The following is a 21,612-nucleotide window of genomic DNA, read 5'->3' as shown; positions in this document are numbered from 1 at the left end:
GGAGTCATTTGGTACCGGGCCGCGAGAGTTGAGACTCGGATGTGAAATGTATGGTTTTCAGAGTTTTTAGCGGTTTTTAGCGTTATTTTGTTATCGTTTTTTCGTTAACTCGGTTTTAATTGGTCTTTTCACGTGTGTTATGAATAAATCTTTTTTTCTGTACCGATACTAGTTTTAATTTAGTTGTATTTATCCGCGACACCTTAAAGGCCGGTCCGTGAAAATATTGTCGGGCACAAACCGGTCCGTGGCGCAAAAAAGGTTGGGGACCGCTGCTCTAGGGTGCATAATTGGCCTTGATTAAGATTTAAGTCGTGAAGAAGGTCCTTCCTATTAAGGTCCACAAGTCAGTAAAATAAAATAATAAAATGCAGCGAAAGTCCCAAATCGTCATTTTATTGAAATGAACAAATAAATATAATCACCTAAACTATCAGAAGTGCAGGGAAACCTTAGTCAGTGTGAGCAACAACCAGCTTTCCAGCGTCACATCCATGTCTAACAAGTACATTTTAAGGTCTTCTTTCCTTAAAAAAGTGTTTATGGGCAACATCAAAGCAGATATAAATGAAGGTTGTTACTGAGTTAATTAACAAGTGCGCGTTTGTTTGCTAACGGAATATTTATCAGACCTTGCGATCTCACGGAGGATGAGCACAATGTCAGATGTTCTGAATTGATACATAAAAGTGAATAATTGCAGCACATCATCATCATCACACATCATTACAGGTATACTGCCCACATTTTTTACAGTGACGATAATGTTAACAATATGCATTATGTAATACTTTTCACAAAGAAACATCTTTTTTTGGAGTAGTTACATGTAGCGAATAATTGCTTTCTGTAAATTTGAGTGCAAATGTCACACACGGGTCGCTAGTTTTCTGCAAGCACTCACTTGTATTTAATCCAAGGTTATGTAAGCACTTAATATATTAAGCAATGATTAAAATAACTTGCAAAACACTTTACTCATGCTTGTTTGGATTAAAATCCTGGTAACATTTGCTTTTTAAGATATATCTGCTTATATGACTTTTTCCCACATGGGAGCTGTGTAAATATAGCTCTGAGCAGATTCCTTGATCCATTTATTGTAATCCCATTGACCATTAATTTAGCTGCAATGGATCTTAAGCGCTTGAGGTGGTGTAAGGTACTTTGTTGCACCTGTGAAGAGAATGGGGAGCTTTGTTGTACATCCCTTTAATGACATAGTCTTGGATAATCTCCGTTGCAGGGATTAAAAGGTTCACACTGAATGATGTAAGGCGACATGAGTCGCTGTTTTATCAGTCTTTGTCAACAACTACTGCATAATGTGTTGGGAATTGAAAAGCTACTGAAAAGTATCACAATTAAAAGTATTTTATGAAATTTATTTCAGAATTTGTTGTTGCAGGATGGCTCTTCATTGGATTATGTGATGCACTGAAGATGATTTTCCTATTTTAGGTAGCTGCAGTTTTGTTTTTGTATTAAATCTTGTATCAGACCCCAATATGAGGCCCCGAGCTTTTAAAGACAAAATAGCACACAACTTTAGAGTATTTCAATGTCCAATACTCAGTTATTGTACTACTGAGTACGAGATGGCCTCCATCAGGAAACAACAACTTTACAAAAGTCTTAATTATTGAGTGTGACAACTATTAATTATTTTACTGTCATTTCAGTTCATGACACAGCTTTGGGTAAAGAGGTGAGAAGTATAACAATGACATTTACCAGACACATAACAGTACATATTAGTATTCTCTATATTATTTCTGGATATCTGAGTAAATGAGCTGGGAACAATTTAATCAGATTTGTGCTTCTTTCTTCTTTTTTGTATTTGAAGATGGTTTTACAGAAGATGTACATTCCTGCGGTCTTTATTTCCCGGTGACCATTACAATTCACTTAATGTAGATGATGTTTAGATCATGCTTTAAAACGCCCTTCAAAGATCTATTTTACGGGTCTATCTCACTTGAAGAAGAACTTTGGTGAGGGAACCAAGTAACAGAAAACAATGCAAGAATTCCAAAATACACCTGCTAACCTTGAAAATGAACATTTATGCAAAGACCAAATGGACGAGCATAACTTTCTGCAATTATTATCAGAATATTTTATTTTCCCTGCAACCCTTTCATGCATGAATTATGACAACCTCAATATGATTTCTTTCTTAAGTATTTTTTTTTTTCATCTTTAGGCATGACAAAAAGATTTTTGAACTTTTTGAACAACACACATTTTGACTGAATTTGGTATGGAGTGACACATCAGCGTCCAGTGTAGTGGTTTTTGTGCAAGTATACCATCAACACTGGCACAAATACAAGAAAACAGCCAGTAGTGACCACTATGTGTGAAAGGGTTAATGCAATGAATGAACTTGTTAAGTTTCCTGTCCTTTCCCAGTGTATAATGTATCCATTAGCAATGTTCCAATTGATTTGCATATTAATTTACCGTATCAGGATATATTGATTTTCATATTTTGTGCAGTAGGATCCAAGAGAGAGTGGAGCCCAATCCAACTGACTTTAGGCAGTGGGGTAACCCTGGAGAGATTATTTGTTAATATGGGGCTAACACAGAGTAACAAACAACTATTCACGACCAGTTTGGAATAATCAATCAAGCTGGCATGCATGATTGTTGGAAAGGTGAGAACAGCTGGAATGAACTTGTCAGGCACAGGAAGAATATGCAGACTCTACACAGGAAGCAGCAGTGAGTCAGCATATTCACATTCACATGTGTTGCCTATTCTGAAGACTAGCCTGGTAAACTTGACATATTTGAGGCTTGAATAAAAGTAAAAATGTATATTTGCAAATATTTAAAGCTCTGTAAACACTGATTAAGGTGGACACTGAGCAACCTATTATACAGGAAATGTGGCCCACAGTAAACTTAATATGAGCCTAATTTTTATTTATAACTGCTCCTCATATTAAACTCTGCCAAAGTGAGTCAAAACATCGTCCTTCAACTCATTCTTAACACATTTTCCTACTTTCTTTTTTTCTTTTGGATCTGTGGGATATCAACGAGACAGGATATCCCTACTACAGAGATTTCTGGCACAGAGTTCCACCCACCTGCTGCTCAAATCTTTTGTTTGAGAGGGCTTAAAGGAAAGGTGGCCTCTAGGGGAGAGCAGCGAAAACAGTTTGTTTCAAACAGAGGATTAACTGTGGGATGGCACCAAAGCCCAGTATGAGATAATAAGGATTATTTTCACATGTGAATTGTCCAAAGCGACACGAATACAAGTCCAAGAATAAAACATATTGAGCTGAAAATGAACACAATAGGTCCACTTAAAAAATAAATAAATCTAGTCCAGTTAGTCAGTTGGAATATATAAGGTTTAAAGAATATTAAGAGATAAATCCTTGGCTGTACTGGGTTTATCTCTTGCCTGGCATTTAAAACTATTTTTCTGTGTAGCTCATCTTCTTGGTGCAATAACTCTAGCCTAGCAACTGTGCTAATTATGTGGAGTGATCTGTCATCAAACGTGACACTTCCATCATGAAAGGGCCTTTTTTGACCTATGTGCCTTCTCTTCTGATTAAAGAAGACTTCAACTATTTGTCATTCTTAAAAAAAAATCATCTGAAATGGAATGTGACCATGGCATCATTTTGAACTGGTAACCATGACAACAAGGCCAATTTTAATAGTCTCTGCTGCAGCACATTACAAATGTGCAAGTAGTCGAATCGATTAATTTTGTCCTGGCAGGCTAATATTGCAGATTTGGATGGCAGATAAAATCGTGCAGGATTTATCTTTAGTTTATGTCTGCATTTCTTTATTTATCAGAAAGGACTCATAGATTATGAAGGTTATTAAAGCTGAGCTGGTTTGTTCTGTCTGCTAGGAAGCCTTTAGCTTAGTTAGGCTGTCTGATTCTAAGTGTTTGAGAATAATCAACCTTAAGCATTTCACAAACACTGGAGTTAATACATGAGCAGCGGAGGCCTGCAGTATTGTTACCGTGACCTGTCTGTTGTCATTGCATTTCGTATGGTTCCTTCCGTGAAGGGTAACATGAGCACCTAATGCAGATTAATGCGTAAACCTGTTAAGAGATGCCTCCTCAGGCTACAGATTATAATGCAACACTGTCACAGCCTGATGGTGCGCTGTGGTTTCAAGCAGTTGGTGGCCAGGTGTAAAATATCTTCAACCTTCAAAAAAGCTGGGACACGTTTTACAATGTAAATGAGAATGCAATGATTTGAAAATCTCATAAACCCATATTATATTTGCAATAGAAAATAGGAAACAGATTAAATGTTTAAAGTGAGAAAATGCACCGTTACAAAAACATACAATCATTTTGGAAAAGATGGTAGCAACACAGCTCCGAAAAGTTTGGAAAAAACTAATTTACCACTCTCTAGCCTCTTCTTTTAACAACAGTCTGTGAACTGAGGAGACGTCTGCTGGCTGGACTCCGGGGCATTTGCCCCATACGTGTCCGATACATACTAGCTATTGATCAATCCTAGATCTGCTTTGTTATATTTTCAATTTCATAATGTTCCAAATGCTTTCAATTCGGTGAAAGATCTGGACTGCAGACAGCCCAGATCAGCACCTGGATTCTTCAACTTCAAAGCCATGCTGTTGTAATAGATGTAGTATGCTTTTTAGGATTGTCTTGCTGAAGTATGCAAGGCCTCGCTTATAAGAGACATTGTAAGGATGGGAGCATATGTTACTCTAAAATCTCTGCATCCCTTTCAGCATTATTGGTGCCTTTTCATATATGCAAGTTGCCGATTCTACTAATGCACCCCCTATGTCATCAGAGGTGCAGACTTTTGAACTGAGCACTGATCAAAAACCAAGGTGGTCCCTCGCGTCTTCAGTCCAGAGGATACACTGTCCAGGTTTTACTGTAAAAATTTCACATTTAGATTTGTCTGAGCACAGAACTGTTTTCCACGTTGCCTCAGTCTGGATCAGGTTCACATATGGCTTCTTCTTTAACCTGAATTTCCCGTTGGCATGGTGATAAACAGCCTTGTTTCAGACAGATGTCAGATAAATGAGGGGTATTTCCATCATGCAAATATGAAGATGGAGCACAATAGGTCCACTTTAATTAATCATTAATATTTTACAGGTAGACAAAATGTTTTGAAACGTTTGCACTACATCCAACTGAATTATTATCTAATTTTAAAGACAAAACTTTAATTTTGACAGGTCATTCATACACCAGGATATTATTTATTACACTGGCAGTAACTTATTTTAATTTAATATTGCTAATGAATTAAATCGTTAACCAATGTATAACTAATGTATATACCAATATTTAGTTTGTTGCTGAAGTCTTTCCTCTTCATTGGTGTCACAGAGCTGCAGAAAATCCACTTTCATTCAGCATTTAAACACAATATCTGCATAACAACCATAACCTGTGTATAAAGCTTTTATAAATTGTCATATATATTTTTAAAATTATTTTATATTGAGCATCATCAAAAACTAGTCGTCATATATTTTAAAATACAGCCTACTTGCTTGTCGTGAGCACGGCGTGGGCTGTTTTACATGAATCGTGCTGTTTTACAATAGGAGCCCGTTTCTACGCAGGAAGCGCTGTTTTCTATAAAACCTGAAACTGTGTGGAAAGATGTGATGCAGCGGCGGCAGCAGCGAGTGCACCAGCCTCAACTGTGCCACAAGTCTCAATGAGCACCTGTAAGACTCTCCGCCCCTCCCATCGACTATCTTCATGGATGTAATCTCCGATTTAACAACAGGTACTTGTAAGGTCCCAGATAAAGTAATCTCCCCAGACCTCGGTGTGCTTTTGGCAGGAGAGTCAGAGCAGAGCTCCAACCGCGCAAAGTCTCTAGGTAAGTCTCAGTCAGCGTGCTGATGAATGAACCTCTTCTTTATTGAATTAACTATACGTCTTCAGATGTCTCACACTACAGTAATTAAATCTAAAGAGCTGCAGATTGGAGATTTTTTCTGGCCTTGGATGAGGCAGAGGACCAGTGATGTGTAATTTGTATTCTGCGCGTAAATTGGGTAGTTTTTTAAACGTCCTGCATCTTGAATAGATCTGTCTTGAGTAAATTTATGTGTGTATATTCAGAAGTGTTTCTGCTCAGGCGTGGCAGATGTGTGCTTCAAGCTTGATCTGAATATCTGATCATCCGCCTGTTTGCCGCAGAGTGATCTTTCCACGGATGCCGCAGCGAACTTGGTTCAGCTGTTGGCATGATGCACGATGCTGTATCGCGAGGCACCGCACGGGACATATCTGCTGTCATTTACTGACAGAGCAACCTGTCTCCGTGCTGCGAGTCACGTCATTTATCGGTGTACCTATGCGTGAAATAACGTGGATTTTCTCCCTCCCCCCCCCCCTTTTTTTTTTTTTTGCACGATGGCAGAAACGTGTGGCTGAGCTTTAAGCGTGAAGTTGATGAATAAATGACAAAGATAAGGTGAAAGTTTTCGTAAAGGGAACCGGATGTATTAAAATGCAAATCACTGATGCAGGTTTTGACTTTGCAAATGAGGTTTTGCGTGGCTGACTGTGGTTTTGGATCCCCCTGCTGAGTTTTATGTTATGATCCGTGCTGTTAAAACAACAACACACGCTCAGGATGAAAAGAAGTACTGCAGGGGAGGATTAAACAACAGGAAACCCCTTTCATATCAGATCCTCTGTGCTCATCGCTGTCTATATATGTATGTATGTATATAAATCTGGACACTGGATTATTAGAATAAAGATGTTTCTGAGCTTTAGGTTTTGATAAATTTACATATGCACTGAATTGAAACAGTTTTTTCTCCTTTATTTATTCATATAATTTGTGTTTTTATACCACTGTCAGCAGATACCACTTTAGCAATAGTATACTTTAGTAATTAAGATGTATTGTCACATTTAAAATCATTTGTTCTAGGCTGTTCTAAGTATATATTTTTTTTTTTACCTGTGATGGGGCCAGGTATACAGATCAGGAGTTAATCCATTATATAAGAGAAAAGGGGGCAGGAAATGAGACTGAGTAACTTGTCCTTCTAAAGTGTTCCTAATCCTCCTCAGTACATTGAGTTCTACTCAACAAGTCATTCTTGTTTTAGATGCTCATCATTTGAGAAAATACAATCATTTTTCTCATTATACTGAATATATTCCTCAGCTGCAAGGTATTTTCTTTTCTAAAAAGTTTCATTTACAACAGTTATAAAGGTTAATTTATTTTTCAAATGATTTTTTTTTAATGTCAGGAAACAAAAGTGACACACTAGTCTCACATTTCATTCCCATTTGCTTTCAGATTGTGTATCAGCCTTGTTGATACACAGCTTTATGATACAGCATCATGTGGTGCTGATGTGGGCCAAGCCCGGCATAGCTTTACACCTCCCTGTGTGCTAGTTACAGCGCGGATTAGTGCGCTAACCTTTTGTCAGCCAGACAGTGACCGGCTGACAAAAGCAGTCTCACCGGCTGCATCCACCTGTAGACAGTCTGAGCAGCTCAGCAGACGCGTCAACCTTCATAGCTGCTTTGTTAGGACTTTTCAATAATCCCAGATGACTTTTTTGTTTACATTTACAATGATGAGGAAGCCTGTACACTGAGCCTGGATGGTTTTTGTTTGTTGCAGTTGCATGCAAATAAACTAAGGAAACAAGGGCAATGTGGAGCTTTTACCTTTGAGTGACATAGATTCTTCTGTCTTTTGCTTTTCCTTAACATCAAAAAGAATTCCCTGGCAAAGCACCTGCAGACATGGGTCGTCAAGAGGCCGACTATGTGTGGAAGAAGAACACTGAAAACATCCAAGAGGTTTTTGACTTCATGGAAGAGTTGGGATCGTAAGTATCATTTAACTCACTGTAAGATGACTTTGATTAAAGTTTAAAAAATGTTTAAGTAACTGAACAGTTATTTGCTTCCCTGGCGAATGCTTTGCACCATTAGATGGTTTATTTTACTGATACTGATATGAACTGCAGTGGCTGGCATGATAATAGCCATCAGCATGCTGTTTGAATTAGAGGACAGATTACTGATTTGATTGGATTAACATGCTAAGGCTTACTGTATTGGCAGCAAGACGCTCTAGCTGTTAGACAGTTAGGCTGATTTTCCAGAGGGATCCAGGCTTTGGCATCAGTGCAGCAGTTCATTCACAATTTTTTTTTTGTAATTTTTTAAATTTGCAAATCATTGCTTTTTAGTTTTTATATGCAAACAAAACAGAGGAAAATGTAAATATCTGATTATAAATCTGGCACAAATAATAAGACAGTAGAATCGTTATTGAGGTCAGGGGTTCTCGAAGTTTTCATGACTGAGTGCCAACATATGATGGAGACTTGCACAGAAAAAATGTGATAATGTGATAACGTGATATTCTGTGCTGGGTTTAAACAATTAGTGAAGTGACTTTGAATGAAAAAAGCAGCAGTATTTATCAAAGTTAGGACAATTAAATTTTCTATGAAGGGAAGAACAGAGCTGGAATTAATGAGAAGTGCTTCCCAGAACCGCTGGCACATTTGCAATTAAAAAATAAAAACTAAATAAGATGTTATTGCTTCCTAACATCTAACTTTGTGCTGTGCACATTCAGTCGACACTCGCTCACCTGCGCTCACCTAATTTTTGTCACGACGGTGATAAAAACCAGTAACAGTGTCGAGTATTTTGCAATAGACTGGAGAACTACTGGTGAGAGACTAACATTAAATCATGATGTAAGCTAGAGTGCTGCCAGAGTGAGAAAATAGAGCTTACTGTGCTGAGGGCTGAAGAGGCTGCCAAGAGGTTTTATCTAACACATCATCAATGATTGGACTGTGAAGGAGGCAACGCCCTCCTGAGCAAAGAGCGTTATCTAATTTGGTTCAGTTCAGTTCTGTTGGTCTACAGCAATTACTTTTATTCCCCCAAACAATTTGAACACCCAAGAGTTTCACGTAAAAGTGGGAAAACAAATTTTAAAATTACTTATTTCTGTAGCACCTCCCCTAGAAGAGAAGACCGATTTGATTACTGCTGTCTGAGCCACCCAGTAAGTTTGCTTTTGGTGAACTCTCCGAATGATGCCTATTCCCGGGTGAACAGTTACGATTTTTTGTGTTCTGTCACAATTAAGGCAAGAGACTCCAGAAGGGACTGGAGATTATGCAGTCTTTCCCACTGGGCCTCATCAGACATTGTGTAAACAGCATCCTAATGGTTTCCTGGAAATAGGGACTGAGTTTATTCGGGGTTAAGAAGAACCACCAGAGTGCATTGAAAAGCAGTGCGATTTTAGTCTGTACTGAATTTTAAGCACTCAGATTCACACAGTCGGGTGAATTCTTGCAATTTCTGATTGCTCCTAATCTTTTTCATCATGGTTGTTGCTTAGCTTTCATTTTCAGGTCTTGACCGGCAATTTTTCTTGAAAGTCAAAGTATTTTTTTCAAGTAGGTCCTTGGAACAAAAATCAAAGCAACCCGATGTAAAGTAGTGCTATAATGGGAAAGGGACAGCTTGTTCCTGACTGCCAAACTGAGCTGGAATTAGAGTTTATATTAACGTGGGAAAAGTGGTCTGCCGATAGCCCTTGACATCTGCCTGTAACCTGACCTGCACACATCCTTTGCTGACCTTCTGTGCCTGGAGCCTGCCACCGTTTCCTTTGCGTCAGAGATAAAGCACCTAATCCACCCAGTAGAACAACTATTCCCAGACAACGCTGAAGATAGCATGGACACAGGAGCACAGCGCACAATAATAAGCTCCTGACATGTGAATTGTTAAGTCACAGAGGTCCTTACAAGAGCTTAATTAAACCCTTTGATATTGCTATTTCTGCCCTGAGTTGATTTTAAATTAGATGGTCTCTAAGAAGTCTGTATCAGGAAATTTCCTTTCCTAAATGATGCAATACGACAGGGAGAAAAAAGTCATTATTGACGGTTACACAACAGAAGCCTTTAAAGTCATTAAATGCAATTACCTAACAAAATTTTAATGGACTAAATGTTTTTCTGGTGATCTTGTTTATACAGTAAATTCGAATCAAAACCTGTATGCGCAGTTAGCTTAGCTTGGCTTTTATAGCTTTAGTATTTATCTATACAAAAATACATATGGTTTATGGAAGGCTCCACACTATTCACAGTCTCTGCAAATTCAGCTGCTTATCTCAGTTTCCAAACTAAGCAAAGCTAACCAGCTCTTTATCATTTATTCAACATAAACCATTTGCTCACGTTTACAGCAACCTTCAACTTGACGTTGCCCACCAGAGACGCTTGTGAGAATGCATGTATGTAGATGTATCATGTCAAACTGGAAATAAACATTCATTCATCTGCCAACCTCATAGTACAGTAAATGAGTATGAGTCAATATGAGCCAGTATAATCAGTATGAATCAGTATATCCGATTGTACTTCTGAGAACAGCACAGGTAACTACCTGGTGAATACACAGCTGGAGAGTAGGTGTTTGCATGCTCAATCCAGGGAGCTTAGTCACCTAAACCAAGCAGAATGTTCCAGTACTGAGAACACATCTGTGTGAAGTAATGTGTGAGAGGACATCTTTGTCTGACGTTTATGTTCTTAAAAAGAAAAACAAACAAAGTAATGGAAATGAATGTTCCAGTCTCGTCTCCTAACTCTGCAGGAAGAAAACAGCCTATTTCCCAATGTCCTACTAAGCCTGCAGCACTTCCTCATCCAGGAAATGGGACTTGCGTCATTATATTTTAAATCATAAAGAAAATAAAAATAGGATGTGTCATTAATTAATAAATAATGTGTTTAAAACATGAGCCCTTCAAATAAAAATTTCTCAATTTGTGCATGCATTAAATGTTATTGGTTATTGAAAACCAATAACATTTAATGTATGCACAAATTGAGAAATTGAATGAAGCAATAGCTTCTCCCAGTCGCACGAGAGCAATATAAAAGTAGACACACAGGAGTCCAATGTTCTGTGTTGTTAATGTGTCCGTGTTTTATTAACAACAGCCCTCTTGTAATAAGCAAGAAGGCTTATTTCCCCTTACCAGGGGAGACTTTGTGTGTTGTTTCAAAGCAATCAGTGAAGGCATCATCAGTAATGTATTTTCAATATGTGTTTATGTGTTAATGAGCAGTGGGGCATTCTCAGAGGTTTACATGGTGAAGGAGAAGAAGACAGGAAAAACTTTCGCCATGAAGTGTGTGAAAAAGAAACAGAAGAGGGATCTGAATCTGGAGAATGAGATCGCTGTGCTGCGAAGGTAATTCACATGTGAATTTATATGAGCCTCCAGCTTTCATCTCTCAGACGTGAGCACAGGAGGAGGATTGCCATTGATGTCGGGGGTTTTTTGGATGTTGTTTGGGTTGAAAGTATGTGGAACTTTGTGATAGGTATAAAAGCAATGTCATAATGAAAGCATCATGTTATTTTTTCAAACAGAATTAAACATGAGAACGTTGTGGGGCTGGAGGATTTCTATGAAAGTCGAACACATTACTATCTTGTCATGCAGCTGTGAGTATTCCAGATTGTGTGTCCAATATTATCAAATTATCACCAAATGAGGATATAGTTTTAATGCTGGCGGTGGCTCTGTACCAGGGTTTCAGGTGGTGAGCTATTTGACCGTATCCTGGATCGGGGGGTGTACTCAGAGAAGGATGCCAGCAGAGTGATTCAGCAGGTGCTGGAGGCCGTCAGCTATCTGCACCAAAACGGAATAGTGCATCGGGACCTGAAGGTATGACTGATAATATCCCAAACACTAGTGAAATATATGGTTTTTCTCCTTTACATCACATTTGACTCATTTGTATCGTGCTTACTCCTTAAACCTGAGGGTACATTAGATAGTAAGATACACAACATACAGTATTATAAAGAAAAGACCAACAATCTTCCTCTTGACGAAGCACTTTGCAGCATAATGGAGACCTAAGGAGGAAATTGGTTGGGATAAGGTGACAGAGAAAAGGGAAAAGATGTCCATAGAAAGATGAAAAATGATATGGTGTTTGGCTGGCTGATGGGACTTTTTTCCCCCCTCTTTATTTATAAAGTTTTGCACATGTAATTTGACATATCAGGCCCAATACAGCAAGTACCAACCGATATAAAGACACATATCAAAACAAATTAGGCCATTAAAATTCGGATGATAACAATAAAACAGAAAAAAGAGAGAAAAAAAAAGGAAAAAAGGAAGAAAAACAAAGAAAACAACAACCCACACACAGAAAACAACAAGAACAACAAAAACCCCAAACAAACAAAAAATAATAATTTAAAAAATCAACTCCCTCCCAAAACCATAACAAAAGGGAACCCTGTGGTACAAAAGTTTAGTCTGTTGTAAGTGTTTTCAATGAGTTAAAGTAAATGATAAAAGGCTGCTACATCTGTGAGAACTTATTAACATTTCCTCTGAGTCTAAATTTTATTTTCTCCATTTTTAAAAAGAACATAGCATCTTCCAGCCAACGTGATCGGGCTGGAGGGTGAGGAGCTTTCCAAGACAGCAAAATTCGACGCCGTGCCAGCAGTGAAGTGAAAGCGATAATATCCAGTTGCTTACGACTAAGGTTCAGGGTGGCGTCCTCAGAAACACCAAAAATGGCAACTAGTGGACATGGTTTGAGAGTAACGCTCAAAACATGAGAGAGCACTTCAGAGTGAAAAGTCCAGTATAATTGAAGTGACGGGCAGGCAAAAAACATATGAGTTAAATCACAGGGGTGGCTGATGGGACTTTTAACATCAGGAACATTCAGCTTTAAAGACAGAGATATACACTCAGAGGAAAGAAACAATAATGTGCAATAGCAGGATCTAAATGAATGATATATATGTGGAGGAGACATTCTCCTTACATCATGGGAAATCCTCCAGCAGCCTGAGTCTATAGCCGCAGGAGAGAGGATTCCTGAAGGCTCTACCTGCCATTGTACTTTCTAAACTGGAGGAACCACAATTAAACCCGCTCTCTGACAGCAGTTCTAAAGTGGGACAATATGCTACTATGAGGACTTTAAGACATGTTGGAGCAAAACCAATTCAGTGCTTCACAGGGAGCCAATGAAGAGAATCTAATATGGGCAAATAAAGAGAATCATTTTAGCTACTAACTCCATTGTGTGGCTCAGCTGGAGACTGCTGCAGCTGTTAGGTAACAAGAAATTACAATAGTCCAGCCTAGGAATAATAAATGGCCTGATTAGTTTCTCTGAGACACTGAGAAAATGTTCTTCATTTTGACAGTATTATGCAGGTGAAAGAGGGCCCTCCTGGAGACTTTTTATGTGCAGGTTAAAAGACATATGTTGGAAAAAGTGAGCTTTAAGGGTTTTTATAGTGGTGCTTGGAACTGAGGTACTGGCATTCATAGAAACGATCTGGTAAGATGGTGTGTTAGAGCCATAAAAGGTAATGAATTACTGGATCTATAACTATCAGCTTATTGATGGAACAGCCTGGCTGCCTTAGGAGTACCCATTGTGACTTATCCATCTGGTAATTATCCATACCTGAATATCATTTATAGGGTCATATGTTGAAGAGTTTTTTAATTCTTAGCTCATCAGAATAACTAACTTAACTTTTGAGAGAAATAATTTGACATAGTTGACATTATTTAGCATACAAATAAAGAGCGGTTTTACCTTTGCAAAAAAACAGGTACCCCAAAGCTCAACTGTTACTTGAAGTCCAGACCTCATTAATCATAGATAATACTGCTTTGATTTTTTCCCTTCTTGCTTTGGCTTAATTTACAATATTATCACTTTGACAGAAAGTAAGATATTTAAGAATTTGTTCCACCACAGGTGAAATAACTATTTGAGAAGTTCTTCATTGAGGACATCAGTGTGTGAACAGCTCTCCTCCCTGCTTTTTTCCCTTGTGCAGCCCGAGAACATCCTGTACTACAGCCAGGAGGAAAACTCCAAGATCATGATCAGTGATTTCGGCCTGTCAAAGATGGTAGACAATGGCATCATGTCGACAGCCTGTGGCACCCCAGGATATGTTGGTAAGAAAACATGTCATTCTAGAGGAATAATCTCACACTCACTGAGTTAGAGCCACAAAGCGGGTCGTACTGCATGTTACCGATGCTTCACGAGCTTTTGAGCAATCACTGATATAGCTTTAAAATTTTCTCTAACCAGCTCCTGAAGTTTTGGCACAGAAGCCCTACAGCAACGCCGTTGACTGCTGGTCTATCGGAGTCATCACCTACATCCTGTAAGTAGAAAGCTATTCACTACCTGCTCCAGATTTTTCTCTTAGTAACAAGACTATCAGATTAAAGGCCCCAGCTGTGTCTTATGCGATGGCACAGTTACCTATATACAGAAAAATGGAGCACATTGAGTCCACGCATGTACCATGTAGGGGACTTTTTTCACAGATGCTAAATGTTTGTATTTATTTGGTTTTTTCAGACTTTGCGGTTATCCCCCTTTTTATGAAGAAAGTGAGTCACGGCTCTTCTCCAAGATCATGAAGGCCCAGTATGAGTTTGACTCACCATTCTGGGACGACATCTCTGAATCCGGTAATTACACTGAAAGATGGCACACGCCGACTGCGTTTCTACTCAGCGTTGTCTAAGCTCTAATGTATCTATTGTTTTTTTCTGCAGCCAAGGATTTTATTCGTAACATGATGCAGAAGAATCCCAAGATGCGCTACACTACAGAGCTAGCGCTCAGACATCCATGGTGACTACCACTCATACACTACACTTGTATTATGGAAACTTATTATGCTCCCTTTACCCATGTTGACATTTTTTGGACTTTTTTGGCATTATTTATAGTTTACTGTAATCCTTTTTTATCTGACAATCAGTTCATTCACAGACAATTTAGCATTTTCTCTCTTTTTATCAGATCCTCTATCACATTAGGGACATTTGCTCTCACTGACATGACCCAATGCCAAAAGCAGACAAAAAAACATTATTTAAACCTCATTATCTGAGATTATGATTATATTTAATATGAAAACCCACCCCAAAAGTTGATTCAATTCATCAGGACGTAGCGTTTTTTACAGTGGGAGAAACGTTTCATTTGCATAATGACTGAAACTAGCACCACTGAAGGAACAATGGGCTGGGAGTTCAGTTTCTTGATCATTAAAATGCAAATTCTAATGAGCATTGATCAAAGACCACCGATCAATGGCCATGAGTACCATTTGCAGAGAGTTGGGGAATGAATGCAATCAAACCTGCAGTCCGAAAGAAACTGAAGACATCACTGAAGACGCTACGTCCAGATAAACAGAATCAACTTTTGGGGATTTACTCTCCTGGATGATTGAGCATGCATCAAGACATGAAAACCCACCATTGTACCCGTATAGTTGTGACAAAGCAATAATTACATATTATCTTTTATTAATGACTCCCTTTTTGTAATATAAGTACATATTTTGTGCAGTATATTAGCATGTCTCGAGCAAAATTCACAACTGTCACTGAATTATTACGTTGTAACAGTTAATGCGTAATAGTCCATAAAATATCATCTAACCCTGATCATAAAATAACTTTCTACGATTAGCATTTTAGTGGCACTGCACACAGGAGCCATCAATCGTCCTGCCCAGCACCAGTTACAAATGCATTCAGAATTAATCTCTACCTAAAATAAATTTAAGCTTTCTGTGCCGTCATTCGTTTTCCAGGATTATTGGGAAGACAGCTCGGAGCCAGGACATCTACTATTCCGTCAGCGTTCAGATTCAAAAGAACTTTGCCAAGTCCAAGTGGAAGGTTAGTCTGCACGAATTTCTTGGCTTCAGTGTGGTAAGCTTACTGAAGACCTGCAGTTTATAGTAGATTAATCGGGTGCCAACCTAAATCCTTCCTGACCAGGGAGACTTTAATAAGATACTGTTCAGTAATCGAGAGCACTAAGGGCGGATGTAGTGCATACACTGCCTAGGAAATCAAATGCACTTGGCTGCTCAGTGGTAAAAAAAAAGAAGAAGAAGAGGAAGAAAAGATCCTAAAACATGAATATATAATTTATCAATCAATGATAAACATTTCATTTAATGTCTACTCAATATCACCATATATAAGGACATCTAAAGTGAAGCTAGGCTATTTTTCAACCTCTTTTTTATATTCGCTTTTACAGCAAGCCTACAATGCTGCTGTTGCCATCAACCACATGAAGAAGCTGCAGCTGGCCCACTCAGAGCAGGTCCTGAGGCAGGCCAGCATCCCAGACATCAGGGTCACCGACGTGTCCTCCCCAACGAAAACCCGGAAACATCTTGATCCAGACAAGGTTGAGCCCAAGGTGCCAGAGGTCAACGGGAGTGTGCAGGGGACACATCACATGTCCTTGCCCACAAGCCATGTTGAACTGAAGAGCCACTGCCACCCACTGAAGACCAGTCAGAGCCAGTGCAGTGCACCACACACACCTACAATAGCTGAACAGGGAAAGCATGTGTACCACTCAGAGCCTGCCAACCTGAATGGGTTTGTAGCTGTTTTATATCATATGGTGACCTTTGACCTTTTGAGTTTATAATATGACTGACTAAAACATTTCTCTTTTGCTTTTAGATACGGTAAAAAAAACAATAATAGCAAGACCATAACTGGTGTTTGCGCCATCATGTGAAAGCTGCACAGAGTTTACATGGAAATAAAACATTTCACCTGGTAGGTACAGTTAAAGCATGTGGATATAATGAACAAATACATTAAACTGTTTTTAAATGACACTTTTATTATTAAACTACAGTTCATCTCCACAGATGAACTCTTTATTTATTGTATTTGGTGTAGAATAACTCAAAACACCTGAGTGTCTGTGCGGTAACACCCTGGCTGTGACCTGAGGAACCTAAAGCAAACAATCTAGAGCATGCTGAGTGTATTTTACAGACTTATTTCTTACCCTGAATGTGTTTCTGCCCTCTACAGGTCAGTGTTGCTGTTTTGACCCAGCACACAGCTGGTTTGCGTCAGCAGCTCCCAGGTACTGAGAACGACAAGTGGTTGATTCAAGCGGTGTGGGAGATCCACAGTCTGTGTGGAGCATTTTATTTTGGAGAGAGTGCCTAGGAAGCTTCACCAAAACCACACCAAAGTACACAAACCACAAGGAAACTCACACGCTCAGATGCACGAGTCTCATTTTTAACCAGAACATTTTTGACAGTATTGAACAGAACTGTGTGATCTAGGAGGGAAAGCAAAGGATTAGATGGGCTCACCTCTAGCCGGACTTTGCATGAATATCCATGTTGTTTATGGTGACGATGTTCCTGACCACTGGTTTTTGATGGGGCAGAAGTCAGATCATCCGAACACTTTGTGTTCATAGTTCCATGCTTAAAATAATACACACAATGACGTCAATGACAATTATTGTACTTGAAGATAACCGCATGCTTGCTGCACAATAAGCCATACTGATGTAATTTAATATGGTAAAGTTGTCTCATATTTTTGTTACTTTCTTTAAGTTAATTGTTTCACTAATTTATTTTTTTAATTATTTGCTTCTTTTTAAAAAAAAAAATAAAATAAAATAGAGCAGATCAAATTCAAATTTGAAATAAAAAAAATATATACAACAATGTATATTTAAACAAACATATCATTAACAGTGTAAATGCCACAGGTATATTCATTAAATGCCATAACCCTACTAGATCTTTTACATTCAGGTAAACTCTATTGTCAGAAATGTTTATTCACTTACTGTAAGCGGTTTACTTTGGGCAGTCTGCTGTTTGTCTTGGTATGTGCTTTGTAATGATGGATTTAACATATATTAATGTTATATATGTATTATGCTGGGGATCCTGTATACTCAAAAATAAAGGATCTGCATTTGTTTTGCTGTGGTTGTTTTACCTTCACTGCTGGTAAACAAATTAATGGTAGACTTTGCAAAATTAAATTAAGCTTTTGCCAGTACATACACTAGCTAATCAATCACAGTATAATCAGCCGGCAGCTCAATGCATGGTCAAGATGAGAATACAAAGCAAGGTGATTTGCAGTAAGTTACTTTGAACGTAGCATTGTTGCTTGTGCCAGATGAGCTGGTCTGCATATTTTACAAAATACTGATCCTTTTAGCACATTTAGCACCACATTGAATCCTGAAGCTGATGGGCTACAGCAGCAGAAGGCCACACTGGATCCCTGCCAGGTAGGCAACAGGAAACTCTGGCTACAGTTTGAACAGGCTTTGTTCAGACGTGTTTACTTTCTAACAATAGATTTTTTCTTCTTCTTGTTAATTTCTGCAACTTTCTGCAAACTTGCATGTTATTTAGCATCACCCTAATATAAATACACCATATTTGGGACTCATTTAACCTGAGCTGGTAACCTCAGTTAATCTAACCAGCAAGCCAATTAGCAGGCTGTACTTCTGTACTTCAGCCTTTCCAGCACAGTCAGGATTACAAAGAGCAGCGTACTTAGAACAGCAGGTTCCAGACGGAGTAAATTAAGCCAAGTATGCCAACAGATACAAAACATGTCTTTGTGACCAGGTTTAAACAGCTTTTATTATAAGATGTGAATAGGGGTCAAAAGCTGAGAAATGTATGTTGACTTAAAGGGTTTAATGCTTTAGATTATTATTCATTTCACCCCATTTATGAATTTCCTGTATTTGCCAAGCTGGATTCAACAAGAATAATCTAACTGCAAACACTGTGTTACAGGTAAAACACTCAGTTTTAAAATCTCTGAAATAAAAAAGTCACTGTGTGTGTAAGTTTCCTTTCACATATAAACATTTTAAATACTGTGTATCTAAACTCCTTCTCCCCTTAGCTCCTGTTGAAAGAGTTTTCACATTCACATTTGCCATAAAACTTCCCCCTCAACCACAGCGTGGTGACTTGGTGAAGTCCAGAATAGAGACAGACTGTTCATTTCAAGCAGAAGTGACAAAAAAATGGAGCAAAGGTCTCCAAACAGTCTCAATATTTTCCCAGCAGTGGCAAACATAAATGCCCAGAGCTGAGTTGCTCAAAGAGGAACATTATCGACTGCGTAATTATTGCGTTATTACCTGCAATATTTTAGGCAACTCTGCAGTCCAAAACAAACGGGGTGAAAGGTTGTCCCTGGATTAGCTATGAAGAGTGGAATCAGTGTGGATACTTTTTCTCCTGCATTTTACTCTGACCTGATGTATTAGTATGAAATTCTTTACATAGAATCTTCAATCTTCACCTCCATATTCAGTTCAAAATCTCAAAGTACTGAATTAAAAAGTAATGCTTTAATGTAATGTCATGAGTAATCTGTGTAACTGCTGCATTTTACTTAGAGAATTATATTAATGTGCAATGTGACAGTTACAAAACTAATAATAAGTGTAACTTATTTGGTCACTGCCAGCACAGCTAAAAGTCAAACTGGATGAAATGTTAAGCATGATTCATCTGGTGTACCGATGTTGAAGCAATGTGTGGTTGTCATTTTCACTCAGTGATGATGTCTCTGTGACAAAGATCAGACACATTTCCCAACTCGCTACTCTTCTCTCGTGCAGCAGGGAACTGGTTCAAAGTGCAGAGAGTTTGAGACACGTACACACACACGTACTGTCAGCATTTTGGACAGATTTAGGTACAGGAGCAGAGCAGCTCAGGACAGCATGATTTGGGGGATTCTATTGACCCTTATCTTCTAATGAGGCTTATCTATTGTTGTTCAATAGGGGGTATTTTAAGCGTTATATGACAGTATGTTTGCACTAAGTACCGCAGCAATTTCCTAATGTTGTAAACCTGCTCAACATTTGGCAATAAAACCCTTTCTGATTCTGATTCTGATTCTGCTTCCATGTGTAACCAATACTGTTGTCAGACAATAACTATTAACCAATAAATGAGGCTGGCTTTCCACAGCCTAGCATACTCTTATTGGACACTAATAAAGCTCTCCTGATAAAGATCAATATGCATGGCAACAAAGCACAAACCCAGGACTGTTGTTGTTCAGTGGTCCATAACATGTTAACTGTCTGAAAGTTAACATCATTTATTTTTAACTTTTCTTACATAAAAGGCGTTCCTGTGTGTGCTTGAAGAAGTTAATGAGTACCAACTAATGTTGCAAAGCATTACTTGCTGTCAGAACAATATAATGTTTACTGCATGAACTGCACATGCAGAGTTCAGGCAACATGTCACATCACATGCATTTCATCACATACAGGGATTGGATGTGTTTGCCCTTTTACCCAAACAAGTTCTAATCTCCAACAAAACAATTGGAGTACAAGTGGCCTCATGAATATGCATTGTGTCCCCAGTGTGGGCGTTAACCTGGCCCTGCTTGGGTTTAAATATGCAAGCTCTGCCTTCGCCTCTGCCTGCAAAGCCTGATTACTCAGAGCGCACAGAAAAAGAGGATAAGAGAGTTTGTGCGTGTGCTTCGACGTAAGTATTATTCTCTTTTTTTGTGGATAGTAGAATTTATGCATTTTAATAAAATGGATTCGTTGTCAGGAGTAAATCTTTGTTCTGTTTACAGAATATCTGGTTACAATTGTTCCTTTTCTTTTAACAGACTCATCGACAACACAATATGGAAAACTTTGGCGAGATCATCCCATTTGCTAAGGAAATGCTGACACAGAGACCCAGCCGGAGCATGCTGAAGATCTACATGCTCGGCTCTACTCTGGCAATGCTTGGCATGGTCGGGGGACTGGTAGAGATGGCTTTCCTGCCCTTTGTGGAGAGAGATACTGAGGAGGATGAACCAGCAGAGCTTATCATCCTGAAGAAGAAGGAGAAGAAGCAGGTGCTGAAGCCACACACTGCCTCTGCTGATAGTGAAGTTGCTGATGTGGTGGATACAGTAATGCCCGAGGAAAAAGCCAAATATCTTTTGACTTCAAGGCGGAGAAGCTCAGCCAACCGCTTACATGCTTCTTAAAGAAACTTTCTCCTCTTCACATAAATGGACACTAGAGATGATGGTAATGTTGGTAAATCAAGTCATTGTGTGGAAATGGTTCCTTCGCGCCCATTCATTATTTCAAAAATTGGTTAAATGTGCAGTTTGCTCCTGTTGACTGGGTAAAAAATGAGATGAGATACAGTGAAGACTGCGGGTTACAGTAACGTTGGCTGCTGGGCAGCAGATATTTGTGAATGTGATGTGATAGATGTGTTGTAAAAGTGGAATGTGTGTGATTAAATTTGTTTTGCACCCTAATAAAAATATATATTTTTTTCTCCAAACAATTGTCTCAGACCATGACTTTAATATAATCTGTGGGGTAGGTTACTTCAAAGAGCGGACCTCATGTTATAATTAGCAAAAAGAGAGAAAATGTAACTAAAAAGACGCAACTGATCTTTTAATCTCAATTTTCTTCATTTAATGCAATAATTTTAGAACTATGACTGGAAAATATATTTTAAAAAGTATCACAAATACCCTTTTCCAAGTACTTATTTTGTATTACAAATAACTAAAAGCCTGCTATATTAATTTTACAGCAGAGGATTTTCACAAATTAGAAGCAAGTTGAAGCAGGTGTAATTTTACAGATGAA

At 38.6% G+C, this 21,612-nt stretch overlaps 2 protein-coding genes across 2 annotated transcripts; both read left to right on the top strand.

Moving 5' to 3' along the window:
* Positions 1-5,732: 5,732 nt before the first annotated feature.
* On the top strand, positions 5,733-17,911 carry camk1gb (calcium/calmodulin-dependent protein kinase IGb). The gene is made up of 13 exons (XM_085146241.1): positions 5,733-5,888; positions 7,767-7,878; positions 11,169-11,294; positions 11,477-11,551; positions 11,639-11,777; positions 13,943-14,066; positions 14,206-14,281; positions 14,482-14,594; positions 14,682-14,760; positions 15,734-15,821; positions 16,192-16,541; positions 16,629-16,727; positions 16,992-17,911. The coding sequence occupies exons 1-12, from the start codon at positions 5,765-5,767 to the stop codon at positions 16,684-16,686; spliced, it is 1,464 nt and encodes a 487-aa protein (XP_085002367.1). The 5' UTR covers positions 5,733-5,764; the 3' UTR covers positions 16,687-16,727; positions 16,992-17,911.
* A 2,441-nt stretch (positions 17,912-20,352) lies between these two features.
* g0s2 (G0/G1 switch 2) lies at positions 20,353-21,298 on the top strand. Its single transcript, XM_085146274.1, has 2 exons — positions 20,353-20,485; positions 20,616-21,298. The coding sequence occupies exon 2, from the start codon at positions 20,634-20,636 to the stop codon at positions 20,985-20,987; it is 354 nt and encodes a 117-aa protein (XP_085002400.1). The 5' UTR covers positions 20,353-20,485; positions 20,616-20,633; the 3' UTR covers positions 20,988-21,298.
* Positions 21,299-21,612: the final 314 nt, after the last annotated feature.

The sequence above is a fragment of the Neolamprologus multifasciatus genome, chromosome 20, assembly GCF_963576455.1.
Source record: "Neolamprologus multifasciatus chromosome 20, fNeoMul1.2, whole genome shotgun sequence".
Classification (NCBI taxonomy): domain Eukaryota; kingdom Metazoa; phylum Chordata; class Actinopteri; order Cichliformes; family Cichlidae; genus Neolamprologus; species Neolamprologus multifasciatus.
Note: the sequence above shows the minus strand (reverse complement) of the source record. Positions and strands in the feature narration are given on the sequence as shown.